Source organism: Hypoxylon fragiforme (assembly GCF_022984875.1).
Source record: "Hypoxylon fragiforme strain CBS 206.31 chromosome Unknown GGS25scaffold_3, whole genome shotgun sequence".
Lineage (NCBI taxonomy): Eukaryota > Fungi > Ascomycota > Sordariomycetes > Xylariales > Hypoxylaceae > Hypoxylon > Hypoxylon fragiforme.
In genome coordinates, this window is record NW_026054758.1 from 187,939 (window position 1) to 203,992 (window position 16,054).

General features: G+C 46.3%; 6 protein-coding genes across 6 annotated transcripts; 4 read left to right on the forward strand and 2 right to left on the reverse strand.

The window, feature by feature from the left end:
* Positions 1-953: 953 nt before the first annotated feature.
* Positions 954-3,542, reverse strand: GGS25DRAFT_513201 (uncharacterized protein; the record flags this gene model as incomplete). Its single annotated transcript, XM_049262860.1, has 8 exons — positions 954-1,091; positions 1,149-1,867; positions 1,898-2,074; positions 2,108-2,315; positions 2,358-2,525; positions 2,568-2,879; positions 2,910-2,954; positions 2,994-3,542. 8 exons carry the CDS (start codon positions 3,540-3,542, stop codon positions 954-956), a joined length of 2,316 nt encoding a protein of 771 aa, XP_049118440.1.
* A 340-nt stretch (positions 3,543-3,882) lies between these two features.
* GGS25DRAFT_479328 (DUF866-domain-containing protein) lies at positions 3,883-5,030 on the forward strand. Its single transcript, XM_049260003.1, has 5 exons — positions 3,883-4,084; positions 4,157-4,271; positions 4,352-4,417; positions 4,495-4,617; positions 4,684-5,030. The coding sequence occupies exons 1-5, from the start codon at positions 4,050-4,052 to the stop codon at positions 4,828-4,830; spliced, it is 486 nt and encodes a 161-aa protein (XP_049118441.1). The 5' UTR covers positions 3,883-4,049; the 3' UTR covers positions 4,831-5,030.
* Positions 5,031-5,706: 676 nt separating this feature from the next.
* On the forward strand, positions 5,707-6,376 carry GGS25DRAFT_518968 (like-Sm domain-containing protein; the record flags this gene model as incomplete). Its single annotated transcript, XM_049263624.1, has 4 exons — positions 5,707-5,712; positions 5,810-5,847; positions 5,918-6,073; positions 6,271-6,376. The coding sequence occupies 4 exons, from the start codon at positions 5,707-5,709 to the stop codon at positions 6,374-6,376; spliced, it is 306 nt and encodes a 101-aa protein (XP_049118442.1).
* Positions 6,377-6,639: 263 nt separating this feature from the next.
* GGS25DRAFT_158943 (Skb1 methyltransferase) lies at positions 6,640-9,868 on the reverse strand. The gene is made up of 4 exons (XM_049256474.1): positions 9,389-9,868; positions 8,711-9,323; positions 7,152-8,653; positions 6,640-7,052 (listed from the first exon to the last, which is right to left on the reverse strand). The coding sequence occupies exons 1-4, from the start codon at positions 9,524-9,526 to the stop codon at positions 6,873-6,875; spliced, it is 2,433 nt and encodes an 810-aa protein (XP_049118443.1). The 5' UTR covers positions 9,527-9,868; the 3' UTR covers positions 6,640-6,872.
* A 523-nt stretch (positions 9,869-10,391) lies between these two features.
* On the forward strand, positions 10,392-11,691 carry GGS25DRAFT_479338 (prefoldin subunit 4). The gene is made up of 4 exons (XM_049260004.1): positions 10,392-10,522; positions 10,590-10,721; positions 10,793-10,860; positions 11,010-11,691. Exons 1-4 carry the CDS (start codon positions 10,508-10,510, stop codon positions 11,200-11,202), a joined length of 408 nt encoding a protein of 135 aa, XP_049118444.1. The 5' UTR covers positions 10,392-10,507; the 3' UTR covers positions 11,203-11,691.
* A 208-nt stretch (positions 11,692-11,899) lies between these two features.
* On the forward strand, positions 11,900-14,688 carry GGS25DRAFT_479339 (uncharacterized protein). Its single transcript, XM_049260005.1, has 4 exons — positions 11,900-12,627; positions 12,684-12,957; positions 13,030-13,442; positions 13,527-14,688. The coding sequence occupies exons 1-4, from the start codon at positions 12,311-12,313 to the stop codon at positions 14,026-14,028; spliced, it is 1,506 nt and encodes a 501-aa protein (XP_049118445.1). The 5' UTR covers positions 11,900-12,310; the 3' UTR covers positions 14,029-14,688.
* Positions 14,689-16,054: the final 1,366 nt, after the last annotated feature.

The window sequence follows — 16,054 nt, forward strand, 5'->3', positions numbered from 1 at the left end:
AGTTGCAAACATCGCAAACATCCCACTGGTATGGCCAACTTTCGATTTACAAACGCCTATTTATAATGCAAACGGGTTTTACCTTCAAATCAACGCCATCCCACACATACATAAAAATTTTTATTATCTATCCACTCGGCGTGCTTTCCCAGCCAGCCAAGCTCGGCCTCGCATCCTCGTTGCTTAACACAACAGCTCGTTGAACGGTTGACCAGCATCCGTCCAACCACGAGGACTCGAACTGCTTCCACTGCATGACATGGGGTAAAGTCCAGAGTGGTGAACGGGTCCTCGCGGTGAGCCCCAGACTGCTGCCAATGGTACTGTATCAGGGTGACACCCCATTTAGGTATTATGTGATGGTTATCTACGCATATCATCTGCTAGGCAGGCATTTTATATCTACGAAGAATTTTATATCTACGAAGAATATCCCGCACACTTGACGCGTCTTACACACCTTCATCTGCGTCTATATCTACACCTATATTCTTACCTACCTAGTTACCTAGGTTAGTAAATAGCCGTCAGATATAACGTACCTAGAAAACGACACGTAAGTAGGCATGTAGGTATCTATGCTGGCATGTACATATAGCAGGTATAATGGATCTTAGTGGCGCCCCTTGAACGATATGTTACTTAACATCCGGTATCGGTATCCCCAGCTGTAAGCCACCTACGTAGGTTACCACTAAATTTGTTTGAACGGTCAGTTTTACATATTCTGCCTATGTAGGCAGTTTAGATATACAATGCTATTACAAGATGTATATACAAGGGATGGCTCGAGCCTCTTTAGGTCTTATGCCAAGCAAGCTCCCCCGGATCCAATTGAACCCTTAATTCTTGTTCTGCAAGGCATACCTCGTTTTGAACCCCGCCATTTCCTTGGGATCCTCATCCCAATGCCGCGAGGGGAAAGTCATCCTCGTCGTGCACCACGGATGACCCTACCAGTCGCTCTCGGTAATCGAACGCTTTGAGTGCAGCTTCTTCACGAGGCCTGCAAGGTTCGGTGTAGGACTTTGGGAAGAGAAATAGTTCGCTTCGTCTTCGATCCTAGTCGCAGTGGGCTGTTTCTCGACATCCTGTTTTGTGGGGGTTTCTTGATCGCGTGGTTCGACGATATCTATTGGCTTCGTAACGATGGCGATGGGCTGTTCCTCAGCAACTGGTTGTACGGAAGTTTCTTGATCCTGTGTCTCGACGATGGCTATTTGCTTCGTAATGATGGCTGTACGAATCTTACGGAGGCGAACTCGCAGATAATACTCCACCAGTTTTTCCAGGGGCGTCTTGTACCAATTAGGATGTTTAAACCTGACCCTCCACTGAGTATCGCCGCCAAGATGCGCAAATATCGTTGCCCTGATCGTATCTTTGATATTGGCGAGTTCCCTCTCTAGCGCTTTTATACGTGCGTTTTGGCCATTATTCTGTGGCCTGTGAGGGATGATCACATCGTAGAATGTTACGAGGGATCGTATGCTGACGTTTTCCGGATTCCCAGAGTTCTTAAGTTTCCTCGCCAGCTTTTGATCGGGCATATATTCAAAAAGCTGTGACTTGATATCATCCTGTGTCATAGGGCCTTCGTGTATTTGGATGTATTTAAGGGCATTGCAAATAGAGTCATAACGACTCTGCTGGTAGGTTTGTTTCGGTCGTTCACGATCAAGGAGTGAAGAAGGGTCCAAGTTATATCCCGTCTTGAGGTTGACGATCCTCACTTTCACCATAGCCGTCATGATCTTAATTCTTGCCTCCAAATCACGGTACCTTCGATCGATAGCGAACGTCCTAGCTAGTGTGTTAAAGTTGGCGAGCAGCTCTGTGGCCCTTCTCGTATTCCGTTGAGCAGATTCTATGGCTACAATAGCTCTATCAAGTCCACTAAGCAAAGACTCGGGAAAATCGAGCTCCTTGAGAGTAACTGAGCATAAAGTTGCCGTCTCTCGTATTTCGATTTCGAGTCGAGCCCGATCAACCAGGGACCTAAGTTGATGCAACGTACTCTCATATGTTACCGAAACGGGCATGAATATATCTTGATAAGGAAGCCAGCACATGTCTAGTAATCGAGAAAGGCTCATCACCGCTTGACGAGCCGTCGTTATCGACTCGTGGTAGACGATCTGGCGGACCATGGTTGCGAATTTTCGCGCATGCTTGGCAAAGCCTATGGCTAATCGACGCGCCGATGCATGGTCAACTGTTGCTAAACAAGCTGTAAGGAGTTTCTGGAGGGTGTCAATAGTCACTATGCCTCCATTACGCAGGCAGGATATAAACGACATGCTGGCATGGCCAATCTCTCCACAGTGAAGCCAGCCTTGTATAATGCTATTGAAAACATCGTTTCCCCGTCGTGCGCGTTGCACATAAGCATACTTGCGTGAGGCACAGTACTTAGTAGCCCAGTCTAACCAATCACGCGTATTGATGCGGTTCTTGTTCACGATTCGAAAATGTAGACCGGTGTCCTTTACACCCCTCATTCGCTGGATGGTATCTCGTAAACCCTGGACATGAGTTATACCTCGATAATGGTTGAGTAGGCATACCATGGTCTGCTGGGTAGCAGGCCATGCTGTATTATAGATATAGGAGTCGATGACAACTTGCGCAAGATCTGGGCGTCGTATCCTGTTGAAGCCAGCGATGAGCACGTTGTAAGTGTGAATACTTGGGGGCGAGCTAGATGTAATGAGATTGTAACAAATCTTAGCCACAATCTCCTTGGAGGTAGTGGCATGATTAAAGATGCGCCGTATAGCTTCACCTAGGCGAAAGCGTGATCTTGCGGCAGCATCCACGTCTGCAGATGGATGGTGGTAGCTTGGATAGTGTGCATTTTGTAGCATTTCCTCCTTTAGCTCTTTTAAAAGGGGGTGATCTGCTCTGACATGTCCTCTATCTTCATAATCTTGTTTCCGCAAGCTTTCTTGCGTCTGACTATGCCATATCAGTTGATCTACTAGATCCATAACCATCGTCGTCGTTCGTTGGAGTTGCTGATCTGTCTTTGGCTCTCGGAGGAAAATTTCCGGATCTCGCTCCTCTGCAGCAATGGCGGCCTCAACCTGCGCCCATTCCAGTTGGGTTTGTATCCACGATGGAGGCAATAGTGGCCGGCGAGTGGTCTCGCATATGTCCCCCAACTCTTGCAATAGGGCGTCGCGTTCCGAGTTGGGGCTTTGAATCCTTGAAGGGTCTATGGTAATAGCATTATCAGGATCGCTACCGCCCCAATTTCGCTGACCAGTTGACTCTTTCATGCTTAGGGTGCCCAACGCGGCCCTGGCCTGCTCCAGTCTTCGATCAAGGTCCTTCCTCCTGGCCTCTTTCCTGTTGGCATCTATGATAGTTGCAGTGCCTAAGATGGTGGTGTAGCATGCAGTAAAGACATCCGCAGCTGAGACCTTCCGCCTCGTAGCTGTCGTGGCGGAACGCCGTATGATCGAGTGACCGGAGTGGTGGCATAGTCGGCAGCGGCAGGAAGACTGCGCCTGGACAGCCCTCGACCATAGCGAATTCATACCTATGTAGCTAAGGCATGTCTTTTAGGTGAGTATGAACCCAATTGGCGAGTTTGTAACTCGTCCTGGGACTGCCCGTGGTTTGTAAAGGCTTGTTGATAGAAAATAATAATGCGATGGTTCGATCTTTGTTCTTTTGTTCTTTGTGGAAGAAGCCGAGAATGGAATATTTGAAGCTAAGCAAAAATAGGTAAGAGGGGATAGAGTAATAATTCTTATTCTTATTTTTTAATTTTATTATTAACCTTTTTTTTCTAGCTTCTCTGCTTCTTTGCTTCTGACGTATCTACATGGGCATTTTTACGTCGCTTTTCTTTTTATGGGGGGGGGGGGGGGGGAAAAGAAGGAAAAAAAAAGTTAAGCCTGCATAGTTGCATATCTCTCTTTTTCAAACATCCGATTAATGCATCCACATCACTCTAACTATATTGAATCGCTGAGGCTCAATCTTCAAGTCAATCTTGCCTTCATCGTCGTACCCAATATCATCCAGCAACATATATCATCATGTATGCGCTCACATTAACTGCGGAATTAAATGGGTAATTAGTTAATACATATTCACATAGAAAGTTTTGCTTCTTTGAACTCTTTACTGATTATAAGTCCTTTAGAGTCACCAACCTCCGACCTAAGGACACTACAGATTCTCCATTCTGGTATACCTTCACTGTCCAGTGCACTTCGTGTCGTGAGGTGCACGGAAATCCCATATCTGTTAGCAGATTTGTAAGTAGTTTCAGTATCTGCTTTTGATATTTTACTTTTTATACTTCAAAGATTGTAGCCCAAACTAACTCTATACTAAGGAGACAAATGATTTAAGTGGTAGTAGAGGGGAGGCCAACTTCGTATGGAGGTGCAAGAACTGCAAGGTTAGTTTGCATACAAACACCCTCCTACAAACATCCTGACATGTGATGAATCTTGGGTCTAATACTTTCTGATGTAGCGAGAATCCTCTTGCTCAATCAAGGCGGCACCCAAGGCTTATGAACAAGGTGAACCGCCGAAACAGCAGTCTATAATGGAATTTGACTGCCGAGGCTTGGAGTTCACGTCCTTTTCTCCGGAAGTGAGTGATAGTTTCCACGTATTTCCATCGTAGCCTTTTCTTCCACGTACTAATATTAAAAACTAGGGAGAGTGGTTGGCTGATGGTCTTGAATCAAACACCAAATTTGAGGGAATCGATTGCTTACAAGAAGGCGAGTGGTTTGATTATGATGAAAAGGCTGGTGATGAAGTGAGCATCAAGGAGTTGAAATGGGATATCAAGAGGGCTTGAACAATAACTTCTTACATGGACGTAGACAATTTAGGTATTCATACGGACCAACATTTATCTACACATCACTCAACCTTGAAAAAAGCATAGATATAGCACAATGTAAGTCTTGAATACCTTCAATGTTCAATGTTGGTCGCATCAGGTACCTAGTAACTACGAAGGTTGTGGCCAAAAGTTTAGACCAAGATATACCTCAGCCCCACAGTTCCTCCACTTTTCTACCACTATAGGAAATATCATCGCCAATATACCTACTTACTTATAAAGCCTCATAAATTTATTTAATAAATATTAAATATATTATTACGTTATTTAATTAATTTATTTAATAATAGAAATTTTTGTAATTTTTTTTCTTTATTAAATTAATATAAATATTTATATAATAATCTAAGGTTGTTTAGGATTGAAGGCTTTAAATTTATAGCATATTATAACGCTTAAGTATGCTATAAAATGCTATAAGGTACTATACTTTTAAGGGTTATGGGGGATTTAACGTTAAATATATACCTATTATTGATAAAGGCCCAAAAAAGAATGGCGTACTGTAGGGCTGAGATATATCTTGGTCTAAACTTTTGGCCACAACCTTCGTACTAGTAGTACATAAATACTACATAGTTAGGCTGTGCGGGGCAGTAACCGATAAACGCATACACTCATTCACGGCGTTGATTGACTAAATGCAAACCCAGGAACATTCTTCCAAGGTACAAAGTACATAACTACCTATATAGAAACTGCAGAGCCTCAGCCTTGAACATTGAAGCTTTTCAAGTTCAACGCGACGAAAAACAACAACACAACAACACAACAACAACACCAAACATTGAACCAATTTCTTCACGGAACCGCACATTTCTGCCCACCATGAGTGTAAGTTTAAAATTTCTCATTCTCCTTCCCATCTTGATTTCATAAGCTCTGCAACTATAATAATCGCGTATACACCGACTAACCAATTCATATGTAGTTCGTGCCCATCAACCCGCGGCCCATGCTGCAAGACCTGTACGTTTCCCGACCCATCCTAACCCTCCAAACAAGACGACAGACAGCAGGACTAATTGAACATACATAGTGTCAACAAGGACATCGTCGTGCGACTAAAGTGGGGCGAGACAGAATACCACGGCCGTCTCGTCAGCTCCGACAGCTATATGAACATTCAGCTCACCAACGCCCAGGAGTTCATCGACCAGAAGTTCACGAGCGACCTGGGACAGATCCTGATCCGGTGCGTTCGATTTTCTTACCACATTATTACCCCCATGACGAGAGAAAGAAACTCAGCGCCGTTCATACATTGGATTGAATTGAATGTTTGGCTAATCCAGGTTTAATTTAAATTTACAGATGCAATAACGTATTATGGATCAAGGCCGCGGACGGTGGAAACGGCGATGTCAGTATGGGCTGATAAACCGAACCGAGTTGGAATGGAAATGGAGCGGGATCGGTTACGAGGGAGACGCGGACAGACAAGACATATACCCCCAAGCTGAAGGACAATGTCGAGAGAGGGACGCGCGAGATTTAGGAGCCAGACAAACCTAGGACAACACGACATACCTGGGCAACCTAGTCATGGACAACTGGAGGGAGATCTTGATTACTAGAGAAGATGCCAAGGGATTAATGCTCTGGATAGTCGACTACTATACTAAGTAGGTACTCGGCTAAGAGCAGAGCAGGTACAGAAGCAGAAGCAAAACGAAAAAAAGCATAATGGAAGAAAAACTAGGCGTTTTGTCTCTGGTCGTGGCGGTTTTTAATTATCTTGACTCATCGCCAAGCAGCAGCAACATATTAATCTACCTATCCACACAATAGCCCTGAACTTTTTGAGTGGGTGGTCACATAACGGTTCAAAAAGAGCCCTGGAGAACTAAGGAATTTCAAATGCAAATGCTTTTTCCTCCCAAATCCCCCTTCCTTCCTGCCTGTCTGCCTGCCTGCCTGCCTTTCCTAACCTTCCCTCAAATCGTACCGCATCGTCACCGCCCCCCGGTATCATGTACATAAGGTTGGGTGAATCATAGCAAGCAGGCCATCTTGCGACTACTGCACAGCCCCGAGCCGCCGACCTTGACGCGCTGCGAGGGCCCAATCCACATGTACGCCTCGACGATCCACTCGTACCACACCTTGGCGTCGTCCGTCTGGCGCCACATGCTGACTTCCAGCTCGGTGTCGGGGGGAAAGTAGAGAGGCTCCTACATAGATACGTAGTAAAGTTAGTAAGTGCCAGTTTTTTTTTTTTTTTTTTTTAAAAAAAAAAAAGAAAGTAGGCAAGCGAAGTAAGTATAACGTACCTTCAAGGGAAAAAAGATCGGAAACCAGGAAATCATATCCTTGCTCTTGCGATCAATCATGTCGGGCAGGATGCTCAGCTCGACCTTCTCATCCGCCTCCTTGTCCTCGTACTCTTCGCCCTCCTCCGCCACCTCCTCCCTTTCCCCGTTCTTTCTCGCGGTGGGCGCATACAGCACCGCCTCAAAGTATCCCGCGAGCCCGTGCACGACGCCGCGGCTGCGGCACACGAACGTCAGATGGCAGTGCCGCGCGTTGTGGTCGTTGGCGCCGACCGAGCCCGCCATGCTGCCGCCGCCACCGCCAGCCACGCCGCCAGCGCGTCGCGCTTCTACGGCTTGTAAAGTGGATGCGGGCAGCGGGTGCGCGAACTCCCATGCTTGTTGGAAGCGCGGGTGGTCCGGGACGCCGCGCTCGGCGACGAAGTCGACGGCGAAGAGGCGCACGACCCAGGGTGTGTTGAAGGCGGCGGTGTCGGCGGAGGCGAAGCGCTGGGCGATGTCCGCGTGGATGCGGGGCGTGGAGATCGGGCTCACGTGCGCGGTGTACGAGGCTGGGATCGAGATGCCGTGGCCGGGGGCGAGGACGTGCTGGATGCCGTCGAGACACTCGGGACTAAGCTCGTTGTCGCCGAAGGAGCCGAGGAGCTCTGATACTAAAATGTCCACCTTGCCGTAGACGGGGTGATCGGGATCGGAGGAGATCAGGGGGCCTTTCCAGGCGCGCATGTCTGTCTTGACGACTATTACGCGGCCGTTCCATTCGCGCTGGTTCTGGCGGAGGAGGTAGACGTACGCGTTCGGGTTCTTCTCTACGGCCCAGACGCGCACGGGGACGCCAGTGGATTCGCTGGCGCGTAAGGCGCGGGTGACTAGGGGGCCGCGGCCTGATCCTGCCACGGCAATGACAACTTCGCCGCCAGGAGAAGAGGTGGCTTTGCCTTGCGCAGCCCAGTCTCGGAGTGCCGCTGCGATGGCTGCTTCGTACTGGTAGTATTTGACGGGGTCGCCCTCGAATACCTCGTAGGTGACAGACTCGAGGTTGTCCGAGAGCGGTTGTAAGGGCGATTGTAGCCAGTCCTGGAAGTTAGTCAATGTATTCTGCTCCAGGTCGCTGAAAGGCTCTTGCTTCTTCTCGAGGTGTTTCAGATACGAGACATAGATGTTCGTCGTCGTGTGTGATTTGGCGTTGGGGTTTCTCGTCGTGCCTTGGGCAGTATTAGCAGTTGCTTGCGCCAAGCTTGGGAAGTCTGTTGTTGAAGATGGATCCGGGACGGAGGCAGCTTCGGTAGGTAGCTCGGGGCAGACGTCGCTTAGCAGGAAGTAAGGCGCATTCTTCAAGCGCATGTATGTGAAAATCAGGTCCTGGTGCCGGCGGCTGAGGGCAGGGGCGTCTGATCTGTTCATTTGGAACACGTGAGCACTCAAGGTAAGATACTGAAGGGGCTCAGAAAACCATCTCGTCTGGAGTTGCTTCTCAGGAAGGACTCGTGGAATTCTGAGAGCTAGACGAATTCTCTGGTTAGCATTGCAAGCTCATTACTGGGAAGGGTAATGCTTACCGACGAAGAGCTTAGGATCGTAGTCGCAGATTGAACGAATAGTGTTCCACGAATCCCACGAGCTGAACAAATCAATTTCTTCCTGGTCCGACTCTCCCTCTGCCCCTGCCCCTGCCTCTTTATCGCTGCCTTCAGTTGAACCCAAGAGCGGTACTTTCTCTTCCAAACCGGGCTCGCGATACATAGGAAGGTGGATCATAATGCTGACTCTGCTTCCGATTGAAAGGATCTCATGTATGGCTCGAGCATACTGCGAAACACCTTGGCCATTGCCAATCTTGATCGAATCCTGTCTCGGTCCAGGGACTATAATAGTTCGTACGCCACAGAAATTGGCATAAGAGATTTCCACGTTCAAAACTTGTCTTGAAATGCTGGAGATCACATGGTTCGGCGAGCATAGGTCAATCCAAGGGGAAGAATAGGCAATTAGCCCACTCGTATATGTGCCAGGGAACAGCGTCGTGTCCTTGATAGTCAAAGGCGGCAGGACTGGAACAGGAATAGAGCCAGCGCGCTCATTGTTCTGAGCATCCAAGAGACTAGCTTTGAGAAGCTTCTCCACACGCTGATGAAAGTGCTCATTGGTGATTGGCGATGTTACAAAACTGAACTGTAGTCTAGTAAGTACTGAGTGCTGTCATGTCACTGCATGAGCAGCAGAGAGTGAAAACTTACACCAGCGTTCAGAATTTGGCCATATTGTAGATCGTTCAGTGTATCCGTTCTCGTTGAATCATGTTGGCCAATATAAAATGCCGGGCGAATTTCGCCGTAGTCTTCATTTTGAGAATCCATGATGTGGTCATCCATCATGAAGAGTGTTTATTGGTGAAAATGAATTGTAGTTGTTATTGTGATGGGGGGTTCCTTATTGGGACTTTTTATGTATAAGAAGCCCTGAAGGAGGGTATGTATGAATGATAGGTATTGTACTAGGTTACATGTATCGCATGTAATTGTACGAAGTAATGTTTTTAATGATTTTAGGGTAAAACGGCTTGGTGAATTACAAGCGAAGGTCAGGATTTAAAGATTATATACTATATTACGGCGACCAAATTGGTAAGGCATCCGTATCACTTTAGGCGACGCATCTTTTTTATATTGAGAAAGATTTAGTTAGTAGCTACATGTGTACAAACCGATGCATACTAGGTATTTTGAATTATTATTTTCAATGTTTGCTAGTATCATGTACCCGATAGTACCTGCCATGTGCCTTCCAGTTGACGTGGTGTAATTTGTAAATCAATGTTAATTTCTAGAAGGTTTGATTGGCTCAATAATTGCTTGGATCCAAGTAACTACCTAAACTACCTGCTAGGTATTGTACATACTCAAATCGTGAATACTCAGAATTCTTTGGGATAAGTTCTAGGTTGTGAGATATATGCATATATTATGTAGATGTCGTTAGAAACGTGGAAAATTCGTGTCAACAGCTTTGAGTTAAAGTTGACGGGAGATTGCTCATGGGATTAACGATTGATGTTTGTTCAAACATTGAATTTGTATCTGATACAGAATACCTACGGTACATATTCAATACATAATTGATCATGATTGATGCATATTTAAACTTATCTAGTATCTTATCAATCATGTGATTCAGCCCTTTGACCCCTCCAAGTTCAATCCGTCCCAGTCTAGCTACATGTAACTACATACAACTAACTATAACTACCTGCCCCCACCTTTAGCTCCAGCTTTGGATTGCACTCGCGACAACTTCATCACATAGCTTGCTGTTACACCAAACGAGCATACCGCAAATCTCACCCTTAATACCTCATCATGAATCGGCGCATGGTTAGTTTCTACTGAAACCTATCTTGAATTAGGGTTTATGCTGACCGTTGCATTTTTACACTGGCAGCTTACCAAGGAAGAGGAGGCGACGGCAGGTGATGAAATCGAGGTCCGTCGCGAAGACCAAGACAAGATCAACAAGTTCAGTCGCCTGCACCAACGAGAATTGAATCTAGAAGAGGAGCTCAAATTAAAGAATGTACGACCAACGAGATATTCTGTCGCACCACTCCACGATTATCACTGCTAACAGCTCTCTGGAACATGTAGAAAGAGAAGGAAGAGCTTGAAGATATCAGCACCGAGCTTGAGCTAGCAGACGAGGATGACAAGATACCGTAAGGACCCCTCCAATATTACTACCAGCATTTCAAGCTCTTGTGCTAGAAACTGCTATCGAAATGCGTGTCTCAGCATCTATTCTCATCTCTTACACCTGTGACGTGGACATGGAAAAAAAAAAGCTGACGAATAGCCCGTCTCACAGATACAAAATCGGCGACGCCTTTTTCCATGTGCAGTTACCACAGGCCCAAGAAATGTTATTATCGTCGACTTCGCAAGTAGAGGAGGATGTGTCGGTCCTAGAGGACAAGCTTGGAACGGTGAAAGACGAAATGACGCAACTGAAAGTCGAACTCTACGCACGTTTCGGACGCAGTATCAATCTCGAGACATAATATCAAACGCCTACCAATCAACTAGCCGGTATTTAGATTGCATATCGTTTCAAGACTATTAGACGTAAAGCTTGACAATACCAATATCCAATATAAGCAAGCGTTGTGAAGGTCGGATGATACCAATTTGAGCCTAGGATTACGAGTTACGACCATGGAGAACTCTATAGGTAGTCTATCGAGTAGGGAAACTCACATGAGTACCTAGGTTAAGGGTCTTCAAGTATGAGACAATGAATGTCCTTTATGGTTATCTATTACACCAAGCATTATAGCTTCGAAGAAGGCTTAGATACCATAACCTCAAAGCTCAATACCACTTCCAAGATTGTCTATTGACTTGAATTCTTAGTCTCTGATTTTGACTGAGTTGACTCTAATGCATTATATAGATAGATGTCCCTGGTCAATGAGTGCATTCCTGAAGTTCCGATTAAGGGGCGGGGCAGACAGGAGATATATCAATGATAGTACATTAGTACAGTGACGGGATACATGTAATAGATAATCAAGGTACATGTAGGTAGCACTCGGAACTGGCCGCTGCCATGTGTTGCCCAGGCCTGTCCTGATTCAAGGTTACATGTACACGGTAACCTTATTTGATGGAGAATCTCCAAATGCCCATCATCCAAGGTTTCAAGATTATCGACCACTTGAAGTTGCACATGCAAGGAACCACAACCATGCAAATGATGTCATAGCCAAGCCCCTGGGAAAACAAAGCATTTCCAATCATAAACTGGGAACCATCCCAGCTACATACCTAATAACTACACAATACAATCACAAATTAATACCTACCACATACTAACTTTGCTTATGGTAAAGATAGAGAATGTCTCATCTGTTTCAGCCACGTGTGTAATCGGCGTCGTAGCCATTATTTACCTCACATTTATAGAATACATCATTCAATACTTAATACTTACCTACCTACTTGGCAGAAGTTGGCACACTACTTACCTATTTTCCTTACCTCTTAATAACTCAAGGCCCAAAGTTGTCTTGACCCTTTTCCAATCATTATAATAGGTTGGAAGTATTTATCACCTATTGACGGAGCTAGAGGTGCTTTACCTCCTAAACACCTACCTAACCAAATTGAATGGCATTCCTATTATCCAGTTTCGCGCCAGTTTGGCCAATACTGCTCTTGGCCAAAACAGCTGTAGCCGTGCCTCCGGCGCATCCTATGATAACACCAGCCCCAGACTTAGAGGCCCGAGTTGTTCAACGCGATTTGAACCCAGGTAGCTATATCGAAAGCATCATAAGTGGCTTTGGAAGCGATGTATCAAGTTATATAGCATCCGGTGTACCTCAATTCTTCCAGGACTTCCCTAGTGGTGAAGCTGTCGAAAGTTCTCTGGGCATAACCGACTCAGACCTAGCCCCATCGCCGACCCAGGTCCTTAATATTCCGTAAGAATATCATCACATGACTTCTAGTTCCAACGCTAATGGGAATTGTGCTTCAGAGCATATGGCAACTGGACCGAGCAGGGATGGAACGTACGGGTTCATGGCAATGTATACAAGCAGCCCAATATTACGGAAGACAGGCTTAATGATCTGGCCAATGTATTCCTCGTTGGTACTGACATCGACGAATTGGCCATACCAGAGCAAGAGCAAGCCCGGAACTTCACAGCTTCCATATTTGTTGTCCAGCAGCCCGACGTAAATGTTACTATCAACTTCGAGAACGATGTTGATGTTCGCCCGGATGCAAGTGGGGGCGTGGTAAATGCTGTAAGTCGGCCTATACTCATATATGACGGCTACTAGCATTGTTGGAAAACTAATTGTGAACTCATCGTATAGGAAGGTGGTGTGCAGTCGATAGACCTCCCATATGAAACTACCCCTGAAGGTGATTTCGATACCTTCATCATCCTTCAGAATACAACAGGCCCAAATGGAGGACACTTAATAGCGGGAAATACAACATCATCGATCCAAGCACTCAATATGTACACCAACGGGACCAACACGGGAAATGCAACAGCCTACCTAGTCCCGCCTACAGGATTCACCATCATTTCTGATATCGACGACATCCTTCGAGTTACCAAGATTTACGACCCAGTGGAAGGTCTACTAAACTCCTTTGCTAGAGCGTTTACCCCTTGGATGAATATGCCAGATATCTACGCGAATTGGTCTGCCACGATCCCGAATTTCCACTTCCACTATCTCACGACGACCCCAGAGCAAGTCACAAGAAACTACATGGAGTGAGTTCTGTTCCTTCCTGCTCCCCTTACTACCCACCGCCATGCCAAGATATGATGCGCAACTCCGTCTAACGCGAACTCCAGATTCATCTACGCAACCTACCCCCTAGGTTCTTTCGACACGAGACCGCTCAACTTCTCAGACGTCTCCGCCACCCTTTCCATCCGCAAATTCCTTCTCGACAAGATCTTCCAGACATTCCCCGAGCGCAAGTTCGTCCTCGTGGCCGACACGTCCAACTCGGACGTCATGAGCGACTACCCCCAGCTCGTGCGCGACTACCCGGGCCAGGTCCAGTGCATCTTCCTGCGCAACACGACCGCCACCGACGCCACTGATCTCTTCCCATACGACACATCCGGCTTCGAGGGAATCGACCAGCGCCAGTACATGTTCTTCGTCACGCCGGACGATCTGCGCAATGTGGATATCGTGGGTGGGAACTGCTACAACCCCGCCGTGGTCCAGAACGTGACGTTTGGGTACCAGGGCCGTGGGTTCGGGAACGCAGGGTCCTCAATCCGCTGGGATGGAAGCTGGAGCTGGCTTTCGGTGGCTATGGCGCTGTGGCTTTGTTTATTGTGATTATGCGATATGGGTCATGAGGTAGGAGGTAGGAGGTAGGAGGCCAAGAGTGCAAATGCATGAGGTATGATGACGAGAACACCGAATACTTAAATTGAGACGTTGAATATGATTTTTACATGGGCGCATATGCATGCATTTTTTCGTCAATTGGTAAAATTACAGCAAGGATTCATGGCGAATAAATAAGGAGATTCAAAAAAAAAAAACCCCAAAAAAAAAAAGAATGCTCAGTCGAGGGTTTGAATCGCCGACTTACTAAATAAAGCCTGCCGAGTTTTGCCGTAGCAAGGCTTTAGTTCTAAGAAGCAAGGGACCCTGTGTCACCATAGAAGCCTTTCTGCGGCAGATTTTATTGGTGGGAGGAGGTGCTTTAATTTGGCATTATATGGCTGGGCTTTCTCCGGATAGGAGGTACGAGGTAGGAGGAAACTTTAAGGGGCGTACCTTCCTGGTGTGCTTGCTGGATACCACCAGTGAGATCAAGGCTTGGTGTATGAGACAGTACTGACTTAGACTTGATTACCGTTTCTGTCATGTACCAGGGAATATTCATGCTTAGGTATATGCCTACTGAAGTTTGGATAATACCCTAAGGTACCTTGTAGTTAGGACGTAGTTAACACTTCTATAGAGGTCCTGAGAAAAAGTCACTTACCCCTATTCGAAGCTCAAATCTCCATGTTAACAAACCAACCTCATTGCCTATCCTACCAAGCCCATCTATCCTCATGTTATGGTCCGGGAATTGCCTAGGTATTGTGAAGTGATATCTAACTTAGCCTCTATCTCTGCTACTTGTCATTATGACGTGGCCGAACCTGAAAGACTACAACTGCTGTGTAAGTATGTTGGCCTTTATAGGCCAAGCACACTTGTAGATCGCACAATGGAAGGAGAAGAAAAGGGGGGGGTTAATTCCTGTCATGATGCAAAACCTAGAAGTCGCAGAATAATATCGTTATTGCGCAGTGATCTCTAACGTCTCGCCAGAGACTAGGGAGGTTACCTAAGATAGCCCCCCGTATAATTTACTTCGACTTGTTAGCCCTTGACTAGATCCTTGACATTTCCTGGGGCACCATGTTTTCTCTATCTCATAGGTAGTGAACGGCAGACAGATTACTCAGGTATGTTCATACGACACTCACCCAGCCATATCCATGAAAGACATGCTTGCAAGTAAACTGGAGAAAGAACCGCGACATTCATTAGCAAGGAAAGATTTGGAATAACCTAGGTTAGGTCAAAGCGAGTCAAAAGCCAAGGGCATAGATAGCCCCTGAATGCATCACGTGACCCACCCAATCTTAACCAGTTAGTAGTTAATAGAGATGGGATGACGATATGTCCCGAAGGGTTAACTAATCCCAAAATCCATTTCCCTTTCCAGAAAGCTCCACTAGGGTTACTCTTTAAAATGGGGCTCTGGGGATTGGTTCTTGAATTTCTATTAGACATGGCTTTCTGGGTAGGTATGTTGTCAGCACAGGAAGGGAAGCTGATGACTGGGCGCCTTACGCGAGTCGAACGTTCGGCATACGCACACAGATGGCTACCTAGTGGGTACAGTAACTCGCACGAGAAAATGGATTTGCTAGCCCCTATACCTAGGTACCTACCTATTTGTGGATGTCTACCTAACCTACCAGGTAAATTCTCGGGATACATAGGTATATAAAGCCAACGGACATCTTTACCATGGTAGTAGATATTCGAAAATATCTGTTTACAGACAATGAAAAGCCATGGACGAAACCATTCCATGGAAATAAACGGCGGCCCATATAATTTTGATCCGCAACACCAACGCCATCCGATTTAGAAGCAGCCAACCGATCGGGGTAAGGTAGGTATGCGCCAAAGAGGCCAATATTCTATTGCCGAATACGCACCCCAGTGGCCTTCTGGAGAAGAGGATTTATTGTAGGAGCACCATGAAACAGAACCGTAAAGGGAGGTCTACCTTACACGTAGGAGGTTTGGAAAACGCGGCTGCTGAAATTTATAAGCCACAGGGATTATT